Source organism: Lolium rigidum, chromosome 3 (assembly GCF_022539505.1).
Source record: "Lolium rigidum isolate FL_2022 chromosome 3, APGP_CSIRO_Lrig_0.1, whole genome shotgun sequence".
NCBI classification, from domain to species: domain Eukaryota; kingdom Viridiplantae; phylum Streptophyta; class Magnoliopsida; order Poales; family Poaceae; genus Lolium; species Lolium rigidum.
This window is the reverse complement of record NC_061510.1, coordinates 62675458-62698055: the sequence shown is the minus strand read 5'-3', so window position 1 is coordinate 62698055 and position 22598 is coordinate 62675458. Positions and strand designations below refer to the sequence as shown.

The 22598-nt window shown below is 48.8% G+C and overlaps 1 protein-coding gene and 1 pseudogene across 1 annotated transcript; both read left to right on the top strand.

Moving 5' to 3' along the window:
* The first annotated feature begins 6977 nt into the window (after positions 1–6977).
* Positions 6978–9993, top strand: LOC124696419 (methyltransferase-like protein 2). Its single transcript, XM_047229153.1, has 9 exons — positions 6978–7268; positions 7662–7875; positions 7987–8117; positions 8231–8264; positions 8386–8461; positions 9030–9207; positions 9286–9372; positions 9475–9574; positions 9726–9993. The coding sequence occupies exons 1-9, from the start codon at positions 6978–6980 to the stop codon at positions 9863–9865; spliced, it is 1251 nt and encodes a 416-aa protein (XP_047085109.1). The 3' UTR covers positions 9866–9993.
* A 2973-nt stretch (positions 9994–12966) lies between these two features.
* On the top strand, positions 12967–15282 carry LOC124694922 (annotated as a pseudogene).
* Positions 15283–22598: the final 7316 nt, after the last annotated feature.

The following is a 22598-nucleotide window of genomic DNA, read 5'->3' as shown; positions in this document are numbered from 1 at the left end:
TGCTCTCCACCCCAGAGAGAGGGATTTGGAGGGCTTCTTCATCATCACCGCCACCGACGTCATCACCAACCACTCTCCATCACCATGAGTGAGTAGTTCTTTGTAGGTTTAGAGGTGGATGGATTTTGGATGAGATTGATCATGTAATCCTCCATATGTATCGAGATTTTAGGTGTTCATCTTAAAGATATTCGTGTATGAGTGTTGGTACACCTTTGCTATGTTTAATGCTTGTTACTAGGGTCTAAGTAACTTGATTTCAGTACCGAACTTATATTTCTTTATCATATATATGAGGTTGGTATTTATCTGCGATGTGTATCACTTGTTATTATGTTGATCCTGCGAATCCCCGGGTGACAGGTGGGGAAAAATAAAGGTGAGATGTAGTAATTTCGAGGGTTATGTGTGTTCATGAATCTTAATGCTTTGTTCCGGTCTATTCGGAAGGGTAGACCTTAATTACTTAGTTCCAAGTTGGCCCCGGTGAAATGGACAAGCTGGACAAAAAATGTTATGCAAATTCTCTTGGTTAGTTCGCATAACTATATTTGAAACACACACCTACACACAACTGAATTAGAGATGAGTGCTATATTAGTTGAATATATCACCTCTCCATTTTCAAGAGATCTACCGATGATCGTCGTTCCTTTGACGTTGCCAAGGGAAATCCACTCCTTAGGTAGCCAGAGGCGTAATTCACCATCGTAGCAGTTGGAACGACCACGATCAATATCTCAGCCGCCATAGCCGAAGCGATGCACCAACTGACAGATGGCCCAAGCAACAGCAAGGGTCACTCCCGCTGACCGTGCTATCTCTACTATTAAGAGCAAACTGGTGAATGCCTGGTGTCACATTTTCAGGATGGACAATAATACCCCCACGTCTCCTACCAAGATGATTTATATTATCCTCTGCCTCCAACCCATCCTTTTCGATTTATTCTGAGATCAGCGCGTCTCCATCTCCTTCGCCGCGCCGACGTTCTCTACCTGTAATCTACGTTTCCGGCCTAGCCTCGCCCACCATGTTAATATTGTTGGCGTTGCTCACTGGACGGCACGAAACATTCTGCTATCGTAGTGTCGTCTCCAATGCATTAACGTTGGTCGACATGAAGAGGTGATCAAGATCACCAGCGGCCGCCACCTACATCAATAATTCAAGATCACCACATCGTGGCGAAGCAGGCGCGCAACATCGGCGTCAACCAAGTCGTCCTCTGCATCTTCCGCGACCTTAGAGCATCTCCAGCCGCGTCCCCCAAAGCGTCCCCCAAAGGGATTTGGGGCGCGCCGGACAAAAAAACCGTTCCAGCCGCGTCCCCCAAAGCCCATTTTTGTCCGGCGCGCCCCCATACGGTGTCCGGCGCCCCGAGCCCGTCCCCGTCCCACAGGGGACGCACCGGGCACGCCGGTCTCTGTAGAATTAAATTCCCAATCAACCAATGAATCGGTTAGATCAGCAGGCTCATCCCCAGAGACGCACTCTAATTCATAAAGAAATAGTAAAGAAAGAAGAAAACAAGGTCGGGGAAGTAGGAGACCACTATTATGTTGACTCAACGGGCCTAAGTTTCCGAGGAATTCAAATAACCTCTTGATTTTCCCAGTTATTACTCGAGCGCGCTGAGGCAACTCTGAATTAAGCTCAGGGAGGGGTAGTAGGTATGCTTCAAACCCTCCAGCACCTTGAAGAACGAAAAGCGAGGCGGGGAGTGGCGGGGCCGACCCGTCAGCGGCACAGTTAATTTTAACCTAACCGTCGCCTACCTCGCGACGGAAGTTATTCGCGCGCAGTGACACACGGCGGCATCTTTGCCTTAATGGCGACGGAGGGGCAGGCGCGACGTCTCGTCGGTGCTGCGCAGCCTCCACGCGTCGCCGGCGTTCGCACGCCACCGCCCGTTCCCGCGCGATCTTCCCGCCTCTTCTAGCCTGTTCCCGTGCTTTCTTCCCGACGCCGACGTCTATAAAAGGTCTCCCGGCTCAACGGTAGCCACCACACCCCGCCGGCAACAAACACAGCCCTCGTCGCTCCACCGCCGTCTCCTCCACCACCGCAGCAATGGCGAACCGCCCCGGCGCTGGCCACTTCCTCCACCGCCGTCCCCTCCACTTGCAGGTCCCGGAAACGCAGGTCGACACCGACCCCTCGGCAGCGGCCCGGGAAGAGCGATGGCGTGCACACCGCCGCAGCGGCGGGAGGCAATGCGAAGCAGCAGGCCCGCCGGCCAGCGGGAGGCGGCACGAGCGGCGGATCCGGCGGCGTTCTGCGCCCATGGCCCCGCCGCCGGCGAGGCCGCGGCGGCGGCAGCGCGTGGCAGAGCAGCAGGACGCCACCGTTGCGGCGTCCGACGCCTCGACGAGACAGGAGGCGCGACGGTGCCGGTACCGGGCGGAGATGGAGCAGCGGTGGGCTGACGAGCGCCAGCGCCTGCGCGGTGAGCGGGAGGCGCTGTACCGTGAACGGCGGGAGTCGATCGAGCGCCAGCAGCAGCTGGCGGCGGAGGAGCGTCATCAGCGGGAGGCGGCGCTGAGGGCATTATGGGGGATGCGGGCGGACGAGTTGGCGGCGGAGGACGCCGTGTTGGCGGCGGCGATGATGGAGGCGCCAACAGATGTGGAGGAGGAGGCGCCAATGGAGGAGGAGGAGGCCGAGGCGGAGGAGACCGAGGTGGAGGACGACGACGACGACGAGTTCGAGTGGTCCGACGACGACGGGCCGCACCCGGACGAGACGGTCGATCAGCAACGCGCGCTCGTCGAGTCCTTCGAGTCGGAGAAGAAGCTCCAGGACGACGTCCGTGCCCGCGAAGAGGCGCAGATTCGTCGCGCCGTCGAGCTCTCCCTCCGGTGCGGGCCGGCGGGGAGGGCGGAGGAGGACGCGCGGCGGGAGCGGCACCGTCTGGCCACCGCCGAACGCAAGGAGAGGAGGCGCGCGCAGGAGGAGCTGCGGCGTAGGGGAGGCGACGACGGGGCGGGGCCATCGAACGCACCGCCGGGCGGTCGGTAGGTCTAGGTTTAGATGAAATCTAGCCGTTTTCATTCAAACTTTGTAATATATAATCAAAATTGAATGAAAACCTTTATTTTCGAGCACCAATATTCATTTGGGGGCGGCGTTTGGGGGACGCGGCTGGGGAGCGACGTCCCCCAAAGGCGGCACGAACAAAACACGTCCCCCAAACGCTCAATCCGGCGCGGTTTGGGGGACGGTTTGGGGGACGCGACTGGAGATGCTCTTATCGCCCTCTCCGTCCTCTTTCCCTCCCCTTCTTCCGCAACCGCGGCTCAGCTCGCCTGCCCAGGCGCGGCGGCCTCACCTCCTTCTTCCTTCTCTGGCTCACAGGGTAAGCTTAACCACCCGAACGCCTGCTCGGAGTCGGACAAACTGATCGGTTGAAGCAACACCTATTTTTCTTGGTTGGCCTCGGCTACACCAATCCCACCTACGCCGCCGCCATTCAGCCGTCCGTTCCCGCCTCGACGTTCATCTTGGCCTTCTTCGTGAGGTCAGTCTCATTCACTGGTAAAAATCTTCGTACATTCATATTTCCCGTTGATCTTCGGCCTCAATATTTTGCTTGTTCCAGCTTCTGAAACGGCGAGCATGGGCACACAGGAGTGCCAGGCCAAGATTGGTGGCACCATCGTGTGTGTACTAGGTGCTGTTCTTATGTTATTGTACAATAGAGCAGTCGTGTGATTGGTGGCAGCGATCTAGCTGGACCTTTGTTCATAGTAATGGAGTCATCACTGACATGCTACAGCCAGAGCCACTTCTTTGGTTCATTGAGTTTGCGTTTGGGTATGGGTGGCAACCTATAGCAGGATAACTTTTCTTTTTTGAGAATTTCTCTGCATTCATATCACGGAAAGATATAAAGTTGTTGACCCTTACAAGCACGGAGAAACACAAACACAAAGGATAAAAACACCTAGAACACCCTAAGACCACCATAACCCATGAAGATCTCCGGAGCCCTGTGTCATCATCCCATAAACTTGAGAGAAGACCCCTGCAGCAACAGAAAGAACTACAACCAAGCGCAAGCAGGTCATCATCTTCGACCATGGTGCAATTGCCACCACGTGATTTCCTCCTTCCTTGACACCAGCGTCGAGAAGGCATAGACACCAATCCAACACGCCTGCAGCAGCCGTCGCCATCTTTGGCTTTGAGTACCGCGAAAAGTGTCCCTTCCGGAAGGAAGGGAACTCGAGTCAACCGACCGGTCCAACACCACGGCCGGGCCATCCGCCCGGGCAAACCAGGAACTCCCTCCAGCATCAGCGCCGAGGAAAAAGAAGAACAGCAGCAGCAAATCATACCGACAAGTAGGAAGAAGGGTCTTTCTCCCGACCATCTGGCCGATTTTGGCGTCACCACGTCGGACCGCCTCCTCCCCTCGCCACCAAGGCCGGCCGGAAGAAGCTGCAAAACGTGACAGCCGCAAGCCACCAGAAGAACACAAACCCTAAAAAGGAAGACAATGGTGCCATCTCCTTCCTCTCCCTCGCCACCACGGCCGGCCAAGGAGAAGGCAACAACATCAGCACTCCTCCGACTCTAGAATAGACTCGCAAACTCCACGGAAGGGTCGAAATTCGACCTTGCCCGGGGAATCCACTCTCCCCCGATCGCAGATCTGAGAGGAAACCAGGCCAGTAGCTCGCCGGCGCCGCCACAAGTGGCCTTGCCGAGATGGGGATCGAGCTCCAACATCCTTATTTCGACACGACGTCGCCTCCACCATCTCGACGCCGTCCCAGAACACCACACGAAGACTAGGCCGGGTGCTTCGCAGCGCAGCAGAGGAAGATCCCCCGCCGACGCCACGCCACCAGGGCTTTGCCCAGCGGCGGTGGGGGCTAGGGTTGGGGTCGTGCGGGAGGAGGTTGGGGGTCCTGATTGTCGCGCGGACTCATATCCTAGAGGCCACTTTTTTTATAGCAGGATAACTAGGGAGTGCTTTTCTTCCGCCACAGGAAGATCCAGGTCGTCAAGAAGCGGTGAAATTGGATGGTAAAAGATTTGTTCATCCAGTTTGCAGCGTGAGTACTCTATGTTCACAATCTTATATTTTTCGTGGGAAGAAAACTTCATGTTAACATGATAGATTAATTGTGCAGGATGGTTACGAGCTAAGGAAAAAGTTTCTGATACACATACTCAAGTATCAGGCTAATGAAGTTGAAGACAACATTCCTGAGATCGTGCGAGAATACCTTAGACACGTCAACGGACCATGGCTTTAATAAATAGTGTATTCAGTCATTTCTCTTCTACAAAATGAATTGTGCGAAGTGGATCTTTAAATATTTTATGTATTATATATTTATTTTATATACTTTAATATTTGCCTGTATTATTTACACGCTTATGCATTTGACACTACGTTAAAGGGCCGTGGCGAAGCACGGGCATTCTACTAGTGTTCGTAGGGACGCACTTGGCTAAAATTTAAACCCAAAATACATTATCATAAACAAGCCAATAAATTTACGTCAAGCAGACCTAAAAATCAACCTATTTTTTAACCAAACGGATGCAAACATTCACTTTTGAGGGGAATTTTACCTTTTTCCCTTGTTTACTTGGGAACTATAGATTTTGCCCTCATTTTCATTAGCCTCTCTTTTTTACCCTTCTTTACTTTGCCAGTTGATTATTTGCCCTTCCAAATTATTTTCTTTTCTTTTCACAAAACTGAAGACAGAATTGCCCCTATCTCTGTCTACACAATGAGTAGAATCAGATCGGCTTAGAACGGGGCAAGAACCGCTCCACGATCTCGCCGCTGCACCTCTCCACGAGCGCGGGCGAGCGGCTGCCGCCTGCGCCGCCGACGCTCGCCGCTGCACCTCTCACGCAGATTCTTGCTTCACCGACCGCCGACATGTCCGGGCGTATGAGACCCTGCTCCACCTTGCCGTCCGCCTCGGCAACGCCGTGGCAGCCAAGATGCTCAAGGCGGCAGACTGCAGTACCAGCATGGCCAGAGCGTGCTCCAGGAGGCCATCTGCGCGCGCGAGGAGGCGGTTTGATGCCTCATCTGGCGACACCCGCAGTGCCGACGCGCTGGGGCAGTGGTCAGGTCCGAGCAAAGCCAGGGAGAGAGTCTCCTAGATGGATCCCGCGAGTCCGTCATGCGACCACCGGCGCCGTTGCAACCCAAGTCCTCCCATCTGCAGCACGAGTCGCCGCCAACAATTCCCTGTCGAATCAGCTCTCCATTGTCCTCATTCCTCACCCAACCCACCCTAGAGAGAAACGGGGTATTTTGGTCTTTAGGTGTGGGCTTGGTCTACCAAAGGGCAAATCATCGATTGGCAAAGTAAAAGAGGCAAAAAGGAGGGACGGAGATTTGGTGTACATGAGCACCAGTGATCTCGTTTTTTAAATAAATAAAAAATATTAATTTTAAGTTTCAAAAAATTCCGAAGAAAAAAATCTGCATATAGCCAATAATGTATCCCACAGTGTAAAATATTAATTTTAAATACTTTATATTTTAACCTACATAAAAATGCCAAAAGTGCATATCTGAGTAGTTATTTTCAAATCTCTAAATCCATATTATATTTTTTTATTTTTGTCTAGCACAAAATAAAAAAAATTGCGGTTGAGATTTTGCATGATTGTGAGATGTATCACTAACAATCTGCATAATTTTTTTCAGATTTTTTGATAACTTACATTTTTTTATTTTTCTAAAATAACAAGAGCACTGGAGATTAGGAGCCAAAAGCACTTTTCGAAAAAGGAGAGGCTAATGTAAACGAGGGCAAATCGTAATACCCAAAATTACCCCACTTTTGATCCATGTGTGTCCAGCGCGCTATACTCGGAGTCTCCAACGATGACGGTATTCACTGATAAGTGGACCCACCTCTGGATTAAACCCCTACCCTACAGCCGGCGCTCAGTCCCGATCCAAACCCTTCCGCCGCCGCGGCGCCTCTCCGATGGAGGTCTCCGACGAGCTCCGGTCGCTGGAGGCCACCGGAATATACCCTCTTGCGGGGTCCCTCGCCGCCTTCCTCGACCCGGTTCGCCTCCTCAGCGAATCCTACCGACGTTTCCGCCTCATCCCCTCTGCGTACTACTCCCGAAGCTTCAGCCCGTCGAATCAGGAAGGCCACGCGCAGGGCGAGCGAACGGCGCCGTCTCCTGACCGGAAGAAGCGGAAGCGGAAGCGACAGCCGAGGCCCCGGGAACTCAATGCCGTGGAGCAGATCGCAGAAGCCCGGCACCAGGTGACGATGTGTTACATTGTTTGGATTAGCTTACTGCTGTTTCCTTGTTTTAATAATTTATTTGTTAAGACTGAATCACTGAAATTCCTCATTAGCGGCAGGAACTTCACGTTTTATGCATACGTAGTACTGACGGGAAAATAGAAAAAAAAAATGGTGTGCCAAAACAGCCCAAGTTTTAATTATGTCATCAAACTAGAAACTGGAAAGTCCCATTTCTTGTTAGAAATTTATAGTGAAAATCTGTAATTGACACTTGTTGTCTTGTTAGGATTTGAATAATAGTAGGAATATGCCACTATGCTATATCAAATTTGCGGGGAAATAGTCTGAAGAGTGTCCTACAGGTATTTGATGTAATGTTTGGATTTCTTGTGGTCTTTCATTTGATAGGAAGCAAGGGCTTTGCTAATTAGCGCACATAAATCACTCCTTGAGGCGAAAGATCTACTGGAGTTTCTTCCAGGGATGGTCAAGGGAGATGGATGCATGCAAGATGTTCAAACTAGTTCTGAGAACAATTTTGTTGAGCTCGGGAGCTCATGGCGAGCACCTCTTTGTGAGATGACTCTTTGCTTTCAGAAGCCCCATGGTCAGGCCGAGGCAGGTAACACGATCGTACCAAAAATGTATGAGTACTTCTGGTGACCATGCTTATAGGTATCTATGGTGTTAAGTGCGCAACTAAAATGATTTTGGCTTCTCTGTCGTGTTTTAGGTCCGTGCCATGTCCAAAGGAGGTCCAGTACGTTGTTTAATAAGATAATCAGTATTGAAGAAAATGATGAGGCGGAAGGAGAATTTCAGAGTAGGCTCTATATTTTACCAAAAGGAAGTTGCTTCCTAATGGTGAGTTAATATTATCATTCGTTAATGCAGGTTTCTCATCTATTTTCATCTAAGTGAACAATCCACCCTTAATCTGATTGTTTTGCATGATGCTGATGATACCTATACTGAAGACTGACTTCAAACATGTTCGTGATCTCATTCCTGGTATGTTCAATGTAGCATAAGAAGTGTCTTGATACGCCGTATAGATCTTGCTGTACTTGTTAGTTGCATTAGCACATGCACTTAATTTGTTTATTTTGTTAATGGTGTCTTTTTTCTCCAGATAATTCTAATGATGGTTACAACCTTATAGTTATTGACCCACCTTGGGAGAATGGATGTGTTCGTCAGAAAGATGCGTAAGTTAACACTTCTATTTTTCTTCCTCTGCCAAGTAGGCAGAACTTTAGATTTTTATGATCGCACTTATTGGTGGCTGACTTTCCAGTATTTGTCCTTTATGTTTAGCTGTGTTGCTTTAATTAAATTACACTGCATTTTAACTTTCCACTTCTCTTTTCTAACTAACTTGTTAAACTCTAGAAACTATGCTTGAACGTTAGCATAGCTATGTGATATCTGACCTATAACACATGGTTCTTTTCATACTATTCCTGAATATTGCATTTGTAATATCCTACATCATTCGTTGGTTCTTGAAGTTTGTTTTTGGAGGAGTAAGAACCATATCTTTTGTGGTCTCCTATGATTTACAGGTATTTATGATACACAGGCCATGAACCATGTTGATGTCATGTCTCCTACAATAAACCCTGATTTAGAGAAAACTAAATTATCTTGGACTAAGACGAATCCATCTTCGCGATTAAGTTGCCATCTTTTTAAGTGTAGTAGTCCCATTTTTATATTTTCAGCTACGAATCTTTATGAATTGGAAATTCATTTATTCAACGATTTATGTCCTAGGTATCCTACACTTCCCAACAGATATTTGTTGTATCTTCCAGTTCAAGAACTTGCTGATCCAGCTGGAGCTCTTCTAGTTTTGTGGATTACAAATCGGGAGAAATTGCGAAGATTTGTTGAGGATGAATTGCTTCCATCTTGGGGAGTCAAAGATCCCACTGAGTTTTATTGGCTGAAGGTTTGAAGCTAATACTCATGTGCCACCTTCTATCTTTCAACAGTAATTGATACATTTGGTAACTTTAAAAAATCATAGGTGAAGTCGGATGGTTCACTCATTGGTGATTTGGACTTGTTCCATCACAGACCTTATGAGTGTCTTCTTCTTGGCTACATAAATGTTGTGAGTTCTTTCGTCTAAATTATTTGCCATTCTCTTGAATGCAATATTTGATTGGCAGTATCTAACCTGAACTTATTTGTTCTGTTGGTTTTCTTTCTGCAGAATAGAGAAGCTGAACCAGGATCAAATTTTAAGTTTCTGCAAGCTAGCCAAGTAATTATGAGTGTCCCGGGTGCACACTCAAGGAAACCTCCCCTTCAGAGTATCCTTACTGTGATTTGCCAGTGTCTATCCCGTTAATTAGCAAATTAATATATTTTATTATTTGCAATGAAGCATATTCCTATCACTGACGTGATGGGGCTCTTCTTATAGTGCGATATGGTTTATCGTCAATCCTTAACCTGCAAAAGAAATACTTTCTGAATTTATTCCTGGTTCTAAACCTCCAAGGTGCATCGAGCTTTTTGCAAGAGAGTTGGGTTCTGGATGGACCTCTTGTGGAAACGAGCCACTTCATTTCCAGGATTCCATGTACTTCACGGAGAAGTAAAATGATAGACAACATCACGATATGTGCAGTTTGAATCAATTGTTGAATCGATGTAATGCTTTGTTGTTATGTCTCATGTTTTTCCGTAAGTAATTCCTTCTTCCCATTCTCTTAAATTTTCTAGCAATGCACCCATGCCTCGTGCTTTACACTATTGTGTTTAGCTCCTAAGGTTATTTGTTAATGTGAGAAAAAACCACACCATAAGCCAAAAAATGCCTCGGATGGTTGTCCATATACATCGTGGGATTGTCCACAAGCAAAAAAGCTCTATAGGTTGCCCTTAAGCTTATGGGCAGTCCATCAGCACTAAAATATTGCTAGTATTATCTAGTATACAAAGAAATAAAAGGAACTTCAAAATTTTCAATCACAAAGATATGACTTGGTTTTCCTTACAAGTGGGTCCTAGCTTATGGATAAGTTTAGGTGCATACGTTGTGGTGCACTTAGTTTAGTTGTCTTATTGCCTAGAAGGTGCATCACATCTTAGAAGATGGTTTTGGCCATATACATTAACATTGGTGTTGCCCTTAATCTTTAATCACTGACGGCATTATGCCTTGTGGGTCTCCAGGTGGTGCAGAAGACCTCGAGCTGGATCTGCGTGGTGCTACTGGAGTTTGAACTGGCATTCAGAAATGGCGCAGTAGCAGTTGAATGGTAGCAAGTCCAAAGTTCGTGAAAAGGTGGTAGGTTCATTTCATCCTGTCCATGTTTTTACCGAGAGAAGATCCCCAGTACCATGCCGTTCCCCACATAGCTGCAGGACTGCTTCTGCTGGAGGAGTCAGAGTAGACTCTCGGATTGATCACAGCTTGTCGCGCCAACCAGCTGGCCAGCTCAAGATCTGATACTTGTTATGATTCAGAACATTCTAATGTAAGTTGCTGATCCTCTTGGAACATGATGATTTCCCAGAGCACGCGCTGTAAGATATTTTACCAATGTTGTTTGTTGCGGGCATCCTTCTGTATACATTCTTCTTATTTCGTTGTGCTCCAAAATGTTTTTTTTTTTCTTCTAAAAGGTGGAAATACACATAATTTCTACTGAATAGAAGACGCTCTTGCAGTTGCCGACGAGAGTCACATACTGGAACGAGATCCTCTGACGTAGAAAGAAAAACTGCAGAGGGAAGTAGTTGGTTCTCATCCGCTCATCTCCCATCTAACGGCAGCAACTTGAAGCGTGGTGGAAACGTACAGACACAGCCAACCCCAAGCCCAGCTCAAGGAAGAGGCGACGGAAAGAAAATCTCGTTGCCCGGACTCTCCCTGTTCGCCGTCGCCACTAGGGTATTTTCGACGGGGTGATGCACCAGGTCCAGCGACTCGACGTATAATGACTGAGTCGTTCGTAGAGACGCAAACGCGACGCATATGTGCGCCTCGGATGTGTCGCGGCAGACGCTACACGGACGCGTCCAATGACCGCTCTCTTTTCCATCGGGTCCACCTGACAGCGAGTCGTATCGATCGTATCGCTTCCGCGGCCGTCGCTTCGTCGATCTTCGCTTCCACGTTTGTGCCACCGTCTTTGTCATCAATGGCGTCACTTCCTTCTGCACCAGGACTAGCGGGCGACGGCTGGGCTTCTGCGCCGCCATCAATGTCCCACGCGCGCTGAGCCTTTGAAAGTCGATCGGCGTCGTTCATACCATGGGAAAGAAGAAGCACGACTCCGAGGCATCTGGCAGCACCACCAAGAAGGGGGAGCGGACGAACAGGGTGCCGCTGCCCGTCGAGGTGGCGCGGCTTATGCACCAGAGCTGGACGCGTGCCACAACTGGCGGGACGTGCACCTGCCTGGCGGCGGCTGGCGGCTCAGTCACCTCCGGGTGCCTGTCCCGCCCGTGCCTCTGCGGGAGCCAGAGAGGAGCGCCGAGATCCGGCGCAGGCGGCGGTACCTGCCGCCAGACCTCCGCGCCGATCTCGCCTTCGCCATCGACTCCAACAGCTGGCACAGCTGGCGTGAGACCGAGGAGGAAGGCAAGCTTCCTCGGTGAACGGGACTTCCCGTTTGAGCGACCGCCACCGCCTCGTCGTCGAACACGGCATCCGCCGGCGCCTCCACCGGACGACGACGACGAGGACTACGACGTGCTGGCCTACCACAACGAGGAGACCAAGGACGACTCAGATGAATTTGTCGCATGCGTCTACCACGACTAGAAGGCGGCCATGGCGGAGGGCCGGAAGATCAACTTCCCACCAACGACGACCGACAACGAGATCGATAGGCTCGATGTCCTCGTCTCGGAGGTAGACCGACCGGTACAACCACTGCTCCCTGATACGCCACCGACATCATGTCGCCGGACCTCACGGAGTAAGAGGCCCTACAACGGGCGATCCAGAACTCGGCCCCGCAACCACCGCCTCTACCTCTGTCGTTCAATCCGTGGGATGCTCCACCTCCACCTCCACCTCCACCGTCGTCGGCACCGGCGTATGTTCCGCCGGTTGCCAATTAGCCGTAGCAGATACCGGATTTCGTCGTGCTCAACATCGACGATGAGGAGTAGACGCATGCGTCGTGTAGTTTTGATTTTATATTTTCTTTTCTTCACTATGTAAATTATGTTTTATGTTGAAAAAAAGAAAAACCCCCAAAAAAATGTGTCGTGCCGTTAGGGTACCCAGCGCAAACGAACGCGCCATCAATTTAAATCATTTAGGCTAACGTAAAAGGACGCGCACTTTTGAGCGTTCGGAATACGTCGTCCGGTTGAAGATGTCGTTGGCTCGCTTGCACACTCAGCTCCACGGACGAAGTAGGCTGCACAACGCCCGCGCTCATATGAATTCTGAAATAAACTGAATGCCAAATGTTGCTTAGAATTGCAGGCGCATTGACGCGAAGAGCATGATCTAGCTTCCAGATTCCAGCGAATTCCTTCTCCCGCGTCTTTTGCTCAGCCGGAGCTGCCTTTTTCCACCGCTTGAAGTTGCTGCCGTTAGATGGGAGATGAGCGGATGAGAACCAACTACTTCCCTCTGCAGTTTTTCAACCTACGTCAGAGGATCTCGTTCCCCACATACTGACATACGTAGTACATAGCGAGCAATTCGAGTCACTTCCCGGTGCGCGCGAGGCAGATGGAGGAAGCGACAGGGGTCGGCTACGTGTGGATAGGGCGGCGCATGGCAACGCTTGCGCGTAACGGCACGAGGCGTCGGAGCCAAGCCAGCCTCCGTTCGTGCCAAGGCCGCTGCACCCGCACCCGCACCCGACGACGACGTCCAGCCCGAAATGGCATCTCCTGCAAGGCTATAACACAAACTAAGCGCTCACATATAAATAACACAATGGGTCAATGGAGCATCAGCCCTCGCGAAGAGACTCCGGTTGTTGCAGCTCACCACAGAGTATATCCGTCCTTTCACAACCCGTTTCAAAAACCTTATTAGCTGATCGCTCTTGCATGCACCTGCTCCAAGTCGTCGCAATAGGCTCGAACGATTGTCACCTCAGATGCCGGGCGTCACCTCTTCGTCGCCGGCGAGCGGTTTGCCGGAGCTCCCTCGCATCCGGACGACTCTCCCCGCAGCCTGCTCGAAGGTAACCTCTGCCAGGGGTAAGGTAGGAAGAGCCTGCAAGGTGCAGGGCTATACCAAGCCGAAGGAAGGAGAGTGTGATGAATCTGCATCGTCAGCGAGACATTTGAGCCCACCGCCACAAGTCGACCCGGCGGGGAAGAGGAGGTGCTCCTGGATCACTGCAAACTCTGGTGAGTTATTCTGTTACTCTGCATTTTTGTTCTTTTTTCCCCCTTTCATCTCTATTTTGCTCTAGAGGCTGAACTTACATGAACCCCATGATATATAAATACTTATCACAAGGATATAAACTTTCAAAAAAAAATGACCATGGGGCCGCAAATACGTACTCACAACTTTGGATGGTACAATCATTTCTTCAGAATCCATCTACGTTGCATTCCATGATGAAGAGTGGGGAGTTCCTGTTCACGATGACCGTAAGCTGTTTGAGCTGCTGACCTTGTCACAAGCCTTAGCTGAGCTCACGTGGCCAGTTATTTTGAGCAAGAGGGAGGAGTTCAGGGCGATGGTTGATGGTTTCTACGATGCATCCTTGGGTGAGTTCACGGACAAGAAGAAGATGAACCAGTTGCCAAAGTCAAATGGAACAAGGCTGTTGTCGGAGCAAAAGATGCGAGCTGTTATCACAAACGCCAAGCAAATTCGAAAGGTAAAATGGTTATTAGCTTAGTTTCTTTAGTTTTTCATTTGTTGAAGACACATTGATGAATATTTTCAACTTCTAGTTGTAAGCAGGATTGAACAGGAGAATTACTTTCCGTTTTTATTCCTCCAACTCCACTCATTCATTGTTGCCATTCAACAAAGGAAGGGATCAAGCATTTGACAATTTCTTTGGATAGTAGGGACGGCCCTTCATTTACCCGTTGCATATAAATTATGTGATATAATTAAATATATTTCGAAATAGAGTGGCAAAACCCGTCTTATTTGCTCTCATCTGCTAGCTGCAAGTCTTCAACTGGAAGGTTACAGCAGACGATATTCCTTTCAGGAAAAAAAAACAAATGAAGCCATATTCCACTTACTAAAGGCCCAACAAGACTTTGCATTTATGGCCCATATATCTTCTGTGCTTTGAGAGTTTCTGAATCTGAACAGACGCTTAGTATTGGTATCATAATCAAATTATTGAACTTTTCTGATATCAAATGTCAGTACCTCGAGTAACACCACTATATGCCACTTATCGTTTCTGACTTGGATTAATGCTACTTCTGCACTATACTACAACTTTGCAACAAAGTTCTTTACTATTCGTTCCCCTGCAAAAAAAAAGTTCTTCAGTATCCGTTCAATAAACAAGATTCTGTGGTTTCCTTGAACAAAAGCGTCTCAAAACTAATGTACCAAATACACCATGCCATGTTCTCCCGCACCAGATAATACATGGTCTACTCCTTGTCTGCTGAAATCGCAATTTACCATGATTTACTTAAATTTCTTACCCGCATCCTGGAGCACCACAACTTCTGGTAGTGATATGCTTACTGTCGGAATACATATCTGCAGATAGTTCATGAGTTTGGATCGTTCAGCAACTACTGCTGGAGCTTCGTGAACCACAGACCCGTCACAAACGGCTTCCGCTACGCCCGCCAAGTACCCAGCAAGACGCCCAAATCTGAAGCCATCAGCAAGGACATGATGCGGCGAGGGTTCCGGTGCGTCGGCCCCACGATGATCTACTCCTTCATGCAGGCCGCCGGGATCGTGAACGACCATCTGCCGTGCTGCTTCAGATTCGATCAGGCTTGCAGACAGGCCAAGGTTGATGAGAAGGACCTGAGAGCAGAGAGAAGATCGAGCTCATCCTCTTCAGAGGATTCAGAGATCAGGGGGTGTAATTAATCTCTGAGCTTGCACTGAATTGTGTCACGTGATTACTTATCTTGCAGGTGTGATCATGTTGTAATTGTGTCGTTTGTTTCATGGCATTTGGACAGTGCACTTTGTGGTGTATTAGCCCGTTAGTAGTATCCATTTGTATAGATTGTTGATTTTGCATGGTCAGGTGTGGTTTACTTCCCCATTGCATGTAACATGATTGTATTGTGCGGTGTAATGTTTCATTGGTTTCGATGTATACAGGCTACAGTTAGTGGTGTGGTGTGGTTTTATGAATATAGGATGTTGAAGTTTTTTTTTTTTTTTTTTTTGAACAAGGTTGAAGTTACTACAATGAGGCTACGTTTCCCTCCCGTTGGATTTATTTTTTTAATGTCAAAACACATTTTCCAGGTCCCCATAGTGTAGCATATGTAGTATTATCAGTTTAAGAAGCAATGGAGCTATGCTAGCATAGACTGAGACAACACACGTAGACTGAGTGTCGTGTTGACATGGCAACAATTCGTCAGCCCTTATGTCACACACTTGCCTTGTATGGCAATATCACATGACGAAGTTAGCAACATAGAAAAGTGAGCCCCTAAACTAGTAGTACAGTATGGAGGTAGTTACAAGAAAGTTCCACAAACTTTCAGCCGTTCATCAAGATGTTGTTGAGTAAGCAGTTAACTAAAACACTGCCGTAAACTAATCATAACACGATGGCCATTAAACCCTCACCCTTGGGCCCTTGCAAACCTTTAATCCGATCATTTTATTACCGAATTGGAAAAGCCGTCTGTTCCCGAAGCTGATGTCCACAAAGTTAACAAGATTGTTTAGTACTAAATTAGCCTTTGGACTTTCTGTGGTTAGATCATCTCCAACAGCCGCGTTGAAAAAACTTTCATTTTACGCATGGCTCCAGCAGAGGCTGTATTTGTATGCGTTGCAATAAAAAAAACATGTGCGCTGCATCTTTGCTGCACACGCTCGGGTGCGTTGCAAACTTGAAGTTGCACGCCCACGCTGAAATATCCTAGCGCGGTGCCATCATCCGTCCGCACCATTTCCTGACCGTTTCCGGTGACCCCAGCTGCGCGCTCGTCATCTCCGCATCTTGCCGCTAGTTCCCACGGCCACCCCATCTATGCCCCACACTCTAGGTGGCCTGCCGAAACGCGCCACCGCTTTCTCGCCTGGATTATGCCGTCGCCGAAGCTCTTCGGCGTCGATTCGGCTCGCCGAGCCCCCTCCCCTGTCGTTGTTGCCGGCCAAAACCCACCGGCGAGCAGCGACGGGCAGCACGGAGAGCCGGGAGGCTCCCAGGACTGTTGGTGGGCCCTGGTCCCTCGGGCGACGGCCCGCAATGCTCCGGCACACGTCCTGGCTAATGCAGGGCGTGCCACCCGACCTATACCCGGTCGTGAAGGTGATGGATTGCTTCGACTAGTTTCCCGCATGGCGTACACGTAAACATTAAATACGAGCCCGATCGGCTCTCAGGTTACCCTGTGAATCGTCTCAAAGAGCCGATTACCCCATGGTTCACGTTGGATTTACGATAACATGGGGATCCTGCTTTATCAATACCAAGTTAAATCAATCTACGACAGTTTAGGGTTCTCACCGCATAACCGGAACATCCTACGCGTAGTTGAGCCTGGCAGATACGAAAGATAATAGAAAACTAGTCCTAAAGAGGCCTAAAAACCAACACAAAGTCGATTCCCGGAACAACCCTTCTAGGATCAGCAAACCATACCTTACGCACTACTGGAACGTTCAACCCGTTTGCAAGGCCTAACCATGCGGATATCAAACTAATCCTTGAAGAACAAGGAACAACCATAACAGGTCGAATCTACCAAATAAAGACTAAGCAAGACGCTGCTCTTACACCCAAGATAGGTGCAAAGGCAGCTAGATATTGAGGGGCACATAGCTAAGCAAGTATATCAGATAAGCATCGACGTCAGCCCCAAAACATCTATGATAAACAGTATTGCTCGCCATCAAAAAGGCTTCAGTACGAGCAACACCAACAACGAATAAACTGATACTGCCTAGATCGCAAGATGCGATCTAGGCAGCATGTTGCTTACCCGGAAGAAACCCTCGAAACAAGGGGTGGCGATGCGCCTAGATTGGTTTGTTGTGAACGTGATCGTCCTCCTTTCTCAATAACCCTAGGTACATATTTATAGTCCGTAGACTTTCTATCTTTGGAATAAACCTAGCTGTGTACGACTAAACTCTATCTCTCAATTCTAAACATAAAACGTAATCTACTATAATAAACAGATACATGGGCAATCTAGCCCAAACTCTCGCACAAGGCCGATTCAGAGACACTTTACGTGCATGTCCTCCAAGCCCATCTCAATCACGGCCCATCTCTTGCTCTGGCTAAATTCTGGTGATAACACATGCCCCCTGGTTTTGGCAATAATAATTCCAAAACCACTCTGTTTTTTCTTCGTCAGGTCACGCGTTGCAGAGCAGAACCGCTTCAGTGTCTTTCCATCATGATGCCCTGTCTTCTCAACTTCTCCGGACTGCATGATTGACAGTTTTGGCACCGCGTCCTCGAAAACTGCCCAAGCATTGAATCATCTCCCACTACATCCCCTTTATTTAATCTCACCCGAGCAGTTCGCCTCTTCATCCTCCTGTTCCGCATTAGCCATCGGAAAAAACCCTCCCCTGCACCATGGATTCCTCCTCCTCTGCCTCCTCGGGTCTCTCCTTCCAATCCTCCTCCTCCAGCGAGCCGGCGCCGGAGTACGACCCAATAGCGGCGTACGAGGCCCGCGTCCCAGAGTGGTGGGACGAGAGGGATTGGGACTTCACCGTCGGGTCTGAGGATGAGGAATCCTTGACCGACGGGGAGGATAACCTCCAGTTCCTCGTGGACGGGGAATGGGAGGAGGAGAGCGACGACGACGCCTTCTCCTGGGAAGCGGACCTCTCCTCCGACGAGGAGTATGAAGCGGAGGATGACACCTCCTCCGACGAGTACCCGCCGGCGAAGCGCTTCCGCGCCGGGTCGGAGGATGACGACGACGACGACGAAGACAAAGAAGAAGCCGCTGCCGACCGCTTCAGCAGCAGCGATGAAGACATCGCCGACAGCAGCGCCGATAGCGGCGAGGACGGCGACGACGAGGGCAGCGACGGCCCCTAGATCAGGGACTACTAGAATAGGACCAGTAGTACTACATTAGGCAGTAAATCCACCATTTGTGAGCAATCGGTTCTTCTTGTAAATATCCCCTTTTAATCAATGAAGAAGGCTTCCATGTTTGATTTTCCCGATTATCAAAATAGATCAATGCTCAAAGAGCCGATGGCAATGCATCGGTCTTTTACCAAAAAACGCCAGCAAAGCCAGCCCCCAAATTCAAACGGTGACCTGATGCTTGCTTGTGACAGTTGTACCTCTAAAGTCGATGGCTGCGCATCGGCTGTTTTATTCTAAAGTCGATATCTGTGCATCGGCTGTGGCTTGTGTATCCTTGTATATTAATTTTTTTACTGGCCGATTTCATGCATCGGCCCCCATATTTCACTATCCATCATCCCACATACTTGGGAAATATTGCTTGAGATGCTGACCATTGACAGCCACTGGGAATTTCACACCGCTCAGCTCCTCAAGCATGTATGCATTACCCTTTAAAACTTGGTCGACCCTATACGGCCCGTGCCAATTTGGAGACCATTTACCATACACTGCATCCTTAGTCCCCAATGGCAATACAGCTTCCCATACCAGATCACCAACGTGGAACTCCTTTGGTCTCACCTTCTTATTATATGCGCGAGCTACCTTGGCTATATTCTCTTTAATTTTCTCAAGTGACCAAAGTCTAAGTTCCGTTAAATCCTCAATGCTATCACTCATCAGGGCTGCATATTCTTCAGCTGTTAAATCATTCTGAAACGTGACACATCTCGAGCCAGCCGTGATCTCCCAGGGTAATACAGCTTCTTGTCCATAGACTAGATGGTATGGCGAGGTTTTTATCGCTCCATGACATGACATGCGATAAGCCCACAAAGCCTCTGACAATACTTCGTGCCAACGTCTAGGATGCTCGTCGACTTTCCTCTTTATCAACTTGATAAGGCTCTAGTTAGATGCCTCAGCTTGTCCATTTCTTGAGCATAGTATGGAGATGATCGGATCAGCTTAATCCCCGTGTCCTCGCAAAACTTTCTAAACTCGCGAGAAGTGAAGACCGAACCTCCATCGGTCGTGATAGTCTGGGGAATCCCGAATCTATGAATGACATGCTCTTTTACGAAATTGATAACATCTGCCGATGCTACTGACTTCATAGGGACGGCCTCCACCCATTTGGTGAAATAATCTGTAATGGACAAAATCCACACATGGCCTTTGCTCGATGGAGGATTGATTTTGCCGATCATATCCATGGACCCTCGAAATGGCCAAGGCTTGATGATGGGGTTCATTGCTGATGCGGGCACCATCTGAATTTTCCCAAACTTCTGACATGCTTGACACCCTTTATAGTACTCAAAACAATCCTCAAGCATGGTAGGCCAATAAAACCCTGATCGCCTGATCAACCATTTCATCTTATGAGCCGATTGGTGAGTTCCACAGGCGCCTTCATGTACCTCGTGTAAGAGCTGATTTGACTCGGCTGGTCCCAAACATCTGAGAAGTAACCCTTCCAACGTCCTGTAGAACATGTCATCCCCAATAAGGACGTACTTCATGGCCTTGTACCTTATCCGTTTAGGTGCCCCCCCCGAGCCGAATCTTTCAAGTAATTGAAGATATCGGCTCTCCAGTCATCCAGTTCCAGGAACTGTTGATGCGTGCAGTTGACACACGTCCGTTGGGAACCCCAAGAGGAAGGTGTGATGCAGACAGTAGCAAGTTTTCCCTCAGAAAGAAACCAAGGTTTATCGAACCAGGAGGAGCCAAGAAGCACGTTGAAGGTTGATGGTGGCGGAATGTAATGCGGCGCAACACCAGGGATTCCGGCGCCAACGTGGAACCTGCACAACACAACCAAAGTACTTTGCCCCAACGAAACGAGTGAGGTTGTCAATCTCACCGGCTTGCTGTAACAAAGGATTAACCGTATTGTGTGGAAGATGATTGTTTGCGAGAAAACAAGTAAACAACAATTGCGATAGATTGTATGCGATGTAAAGAATAGGACCGGGGTCCACAGTTCACTAGAGGTGTCTCTCCCATATGATAAAAGCATGTTGGGTGAACAAATTACAGTCGGGCAATTGACAAATAGAGAGGGCATAACAATGCACATACATGATATGATAAATATAGTGAGATTTAATTGGGCATTACGACAAAGTACATAGACCGCTATCCAGACATGCATCTATGCCTAAAAAGTCCACAATCAGGTTATCATCCGAACCCCTTCCGTATTAAGTTGCAAAACAACGGACAATTGCATTAAGTATGGTGCGTAATGTAATCAATAACTACATCCTTAGACATAGCATCAATGTTTTATCCCTAGTGGCAACAACACATCCACAACCTTAGAACTTTCCGTCACTCGTCCCAGATTTAATGGAGGCATGAACCCACTATCGAGCATAAATACTCCCTCTTGGAGTTAAGAGCAAAAACTTGGCCAGAGCCTCTACTAATAACGGAGAGCATGCAAGATCATAAACAACACATAGGTAATAACTTGATAATTAACATAACATAGTATTCTCTATCCATCGGATTCCGACAAACACAACATATAGAATTACAGATAGATGATCTTGATCATGTTAGGCAGCTCACAAGATCCGACAATGAAGCACATGAGGAGAAGACAACCATCTAGCTGTTGACGTCAGAAACCCCCTGGCGGGCAGAGACGGGCAACACGGTAGAGCCGGGAACAACTAGGGCTGCGGCTGGCCCCAGTCCCTCTGAGCGACGGCCCGCAAAGCCTCCTGGTCGCACGCGCCGATGTTTATCACAAGGGCGTGCCACCTGACCTATACCTGGTCAGGAAGGTGTGGATGATGCCTCGCTTAGTTTCCTGCAGGGCACACACGTAAACGTTAAATACGAGCCTCGATCGGCTCTCGGGTTATCCCGTGAATCGGCTCAAAGAGCCGATCCACCCATGATTCGGACGGGGTGTCCGAATATATGGTGGTCCTGCTTGATCAAGGTAAAGCTGATTAGATCTACGACGATCCGGGGTTTTCACCGCATAATCGGATCATCCTACTCACGATTGGGCCTCGCGCTCGCGCACGGTGACCGTAAGCCGATCCTAGACAGGGCCTAAAAACCAACACGAGGTTGATCCCCGGAACATCCGTTCTAGGACTAGCAAACGCCACCCTACACGCCGCTGGATCCTCCAACCCTTTGTAAGGCCTAACTATTGCAGATATTAAACTAATCCTTGTAGAACAAGGAGCAATCGTAACGGATCAGATCTACTAAACTATGATCAAGCGGGGTGCCGCCCCTACACCTAAGATAGGTGTAAGGGCGGCTAGACATGCAAGGGTTGCACTACGAAAGCATGCAGCATGAAGAACAATGCTAACCCTAACATGTCTAAGATAACTACGTTGCTCGCCATCAAAAAGGCTTCAGTACGAGCAACGCTTGAACAACGTAGGCAGGCTTGGCTGCCTAGATCGCAAGATGCGATCTAGGCAGCATGATGCTTACCGGTAGAAACCCTCGAGACGAAGGAGTTGGCGATGCGCCGAGATTTGTTTGTGGTTGAACGTTGGTTGTTGTTTATTCCATAAACCCTAGGTACATATTTATAGTCCAGCGGACTTTCTAATGTGGGCGTGCACTAAACCGTGCACGGGTAAAACTCTAAATTTTAATCTAGATACAATCTACTGTAATCAAAGATACACGGGCAAACAAGCCCAACTCCTCCATGCAAGGCCGCTTCGGAGATCTTCCACGTGTAATCTTCCAAGCCCATCCTGATCGCGGCCCACCTCTCGACTCGGTCAAATTCCGGTGATAACACATGCCCCCTCGGTTTTGGAAATGACATTTCCAAAATCATTATGCCTTTCTTTCATCGGGTCATGTCATGGCGAGAGCGAAGCGCCGCAGAATCTTCCATCATTACGCCTCGTCTCCCGGGCTTCTCCGTATGAATTGTCAATCTTGGCATCACGTCCTCGAGAACCGTCATGGCATTAAATCTCCACCACACTCTCTTTATTTATCCGTGCCAAACGGTTCACCACTCCATCCCCTTGCTCTGCTCTGTTCACCAAACCAAAAAACCCTTCTCCCCTGCAGCCATGTCTTCTTCTTCCTCCTCCACTTCAGGCCT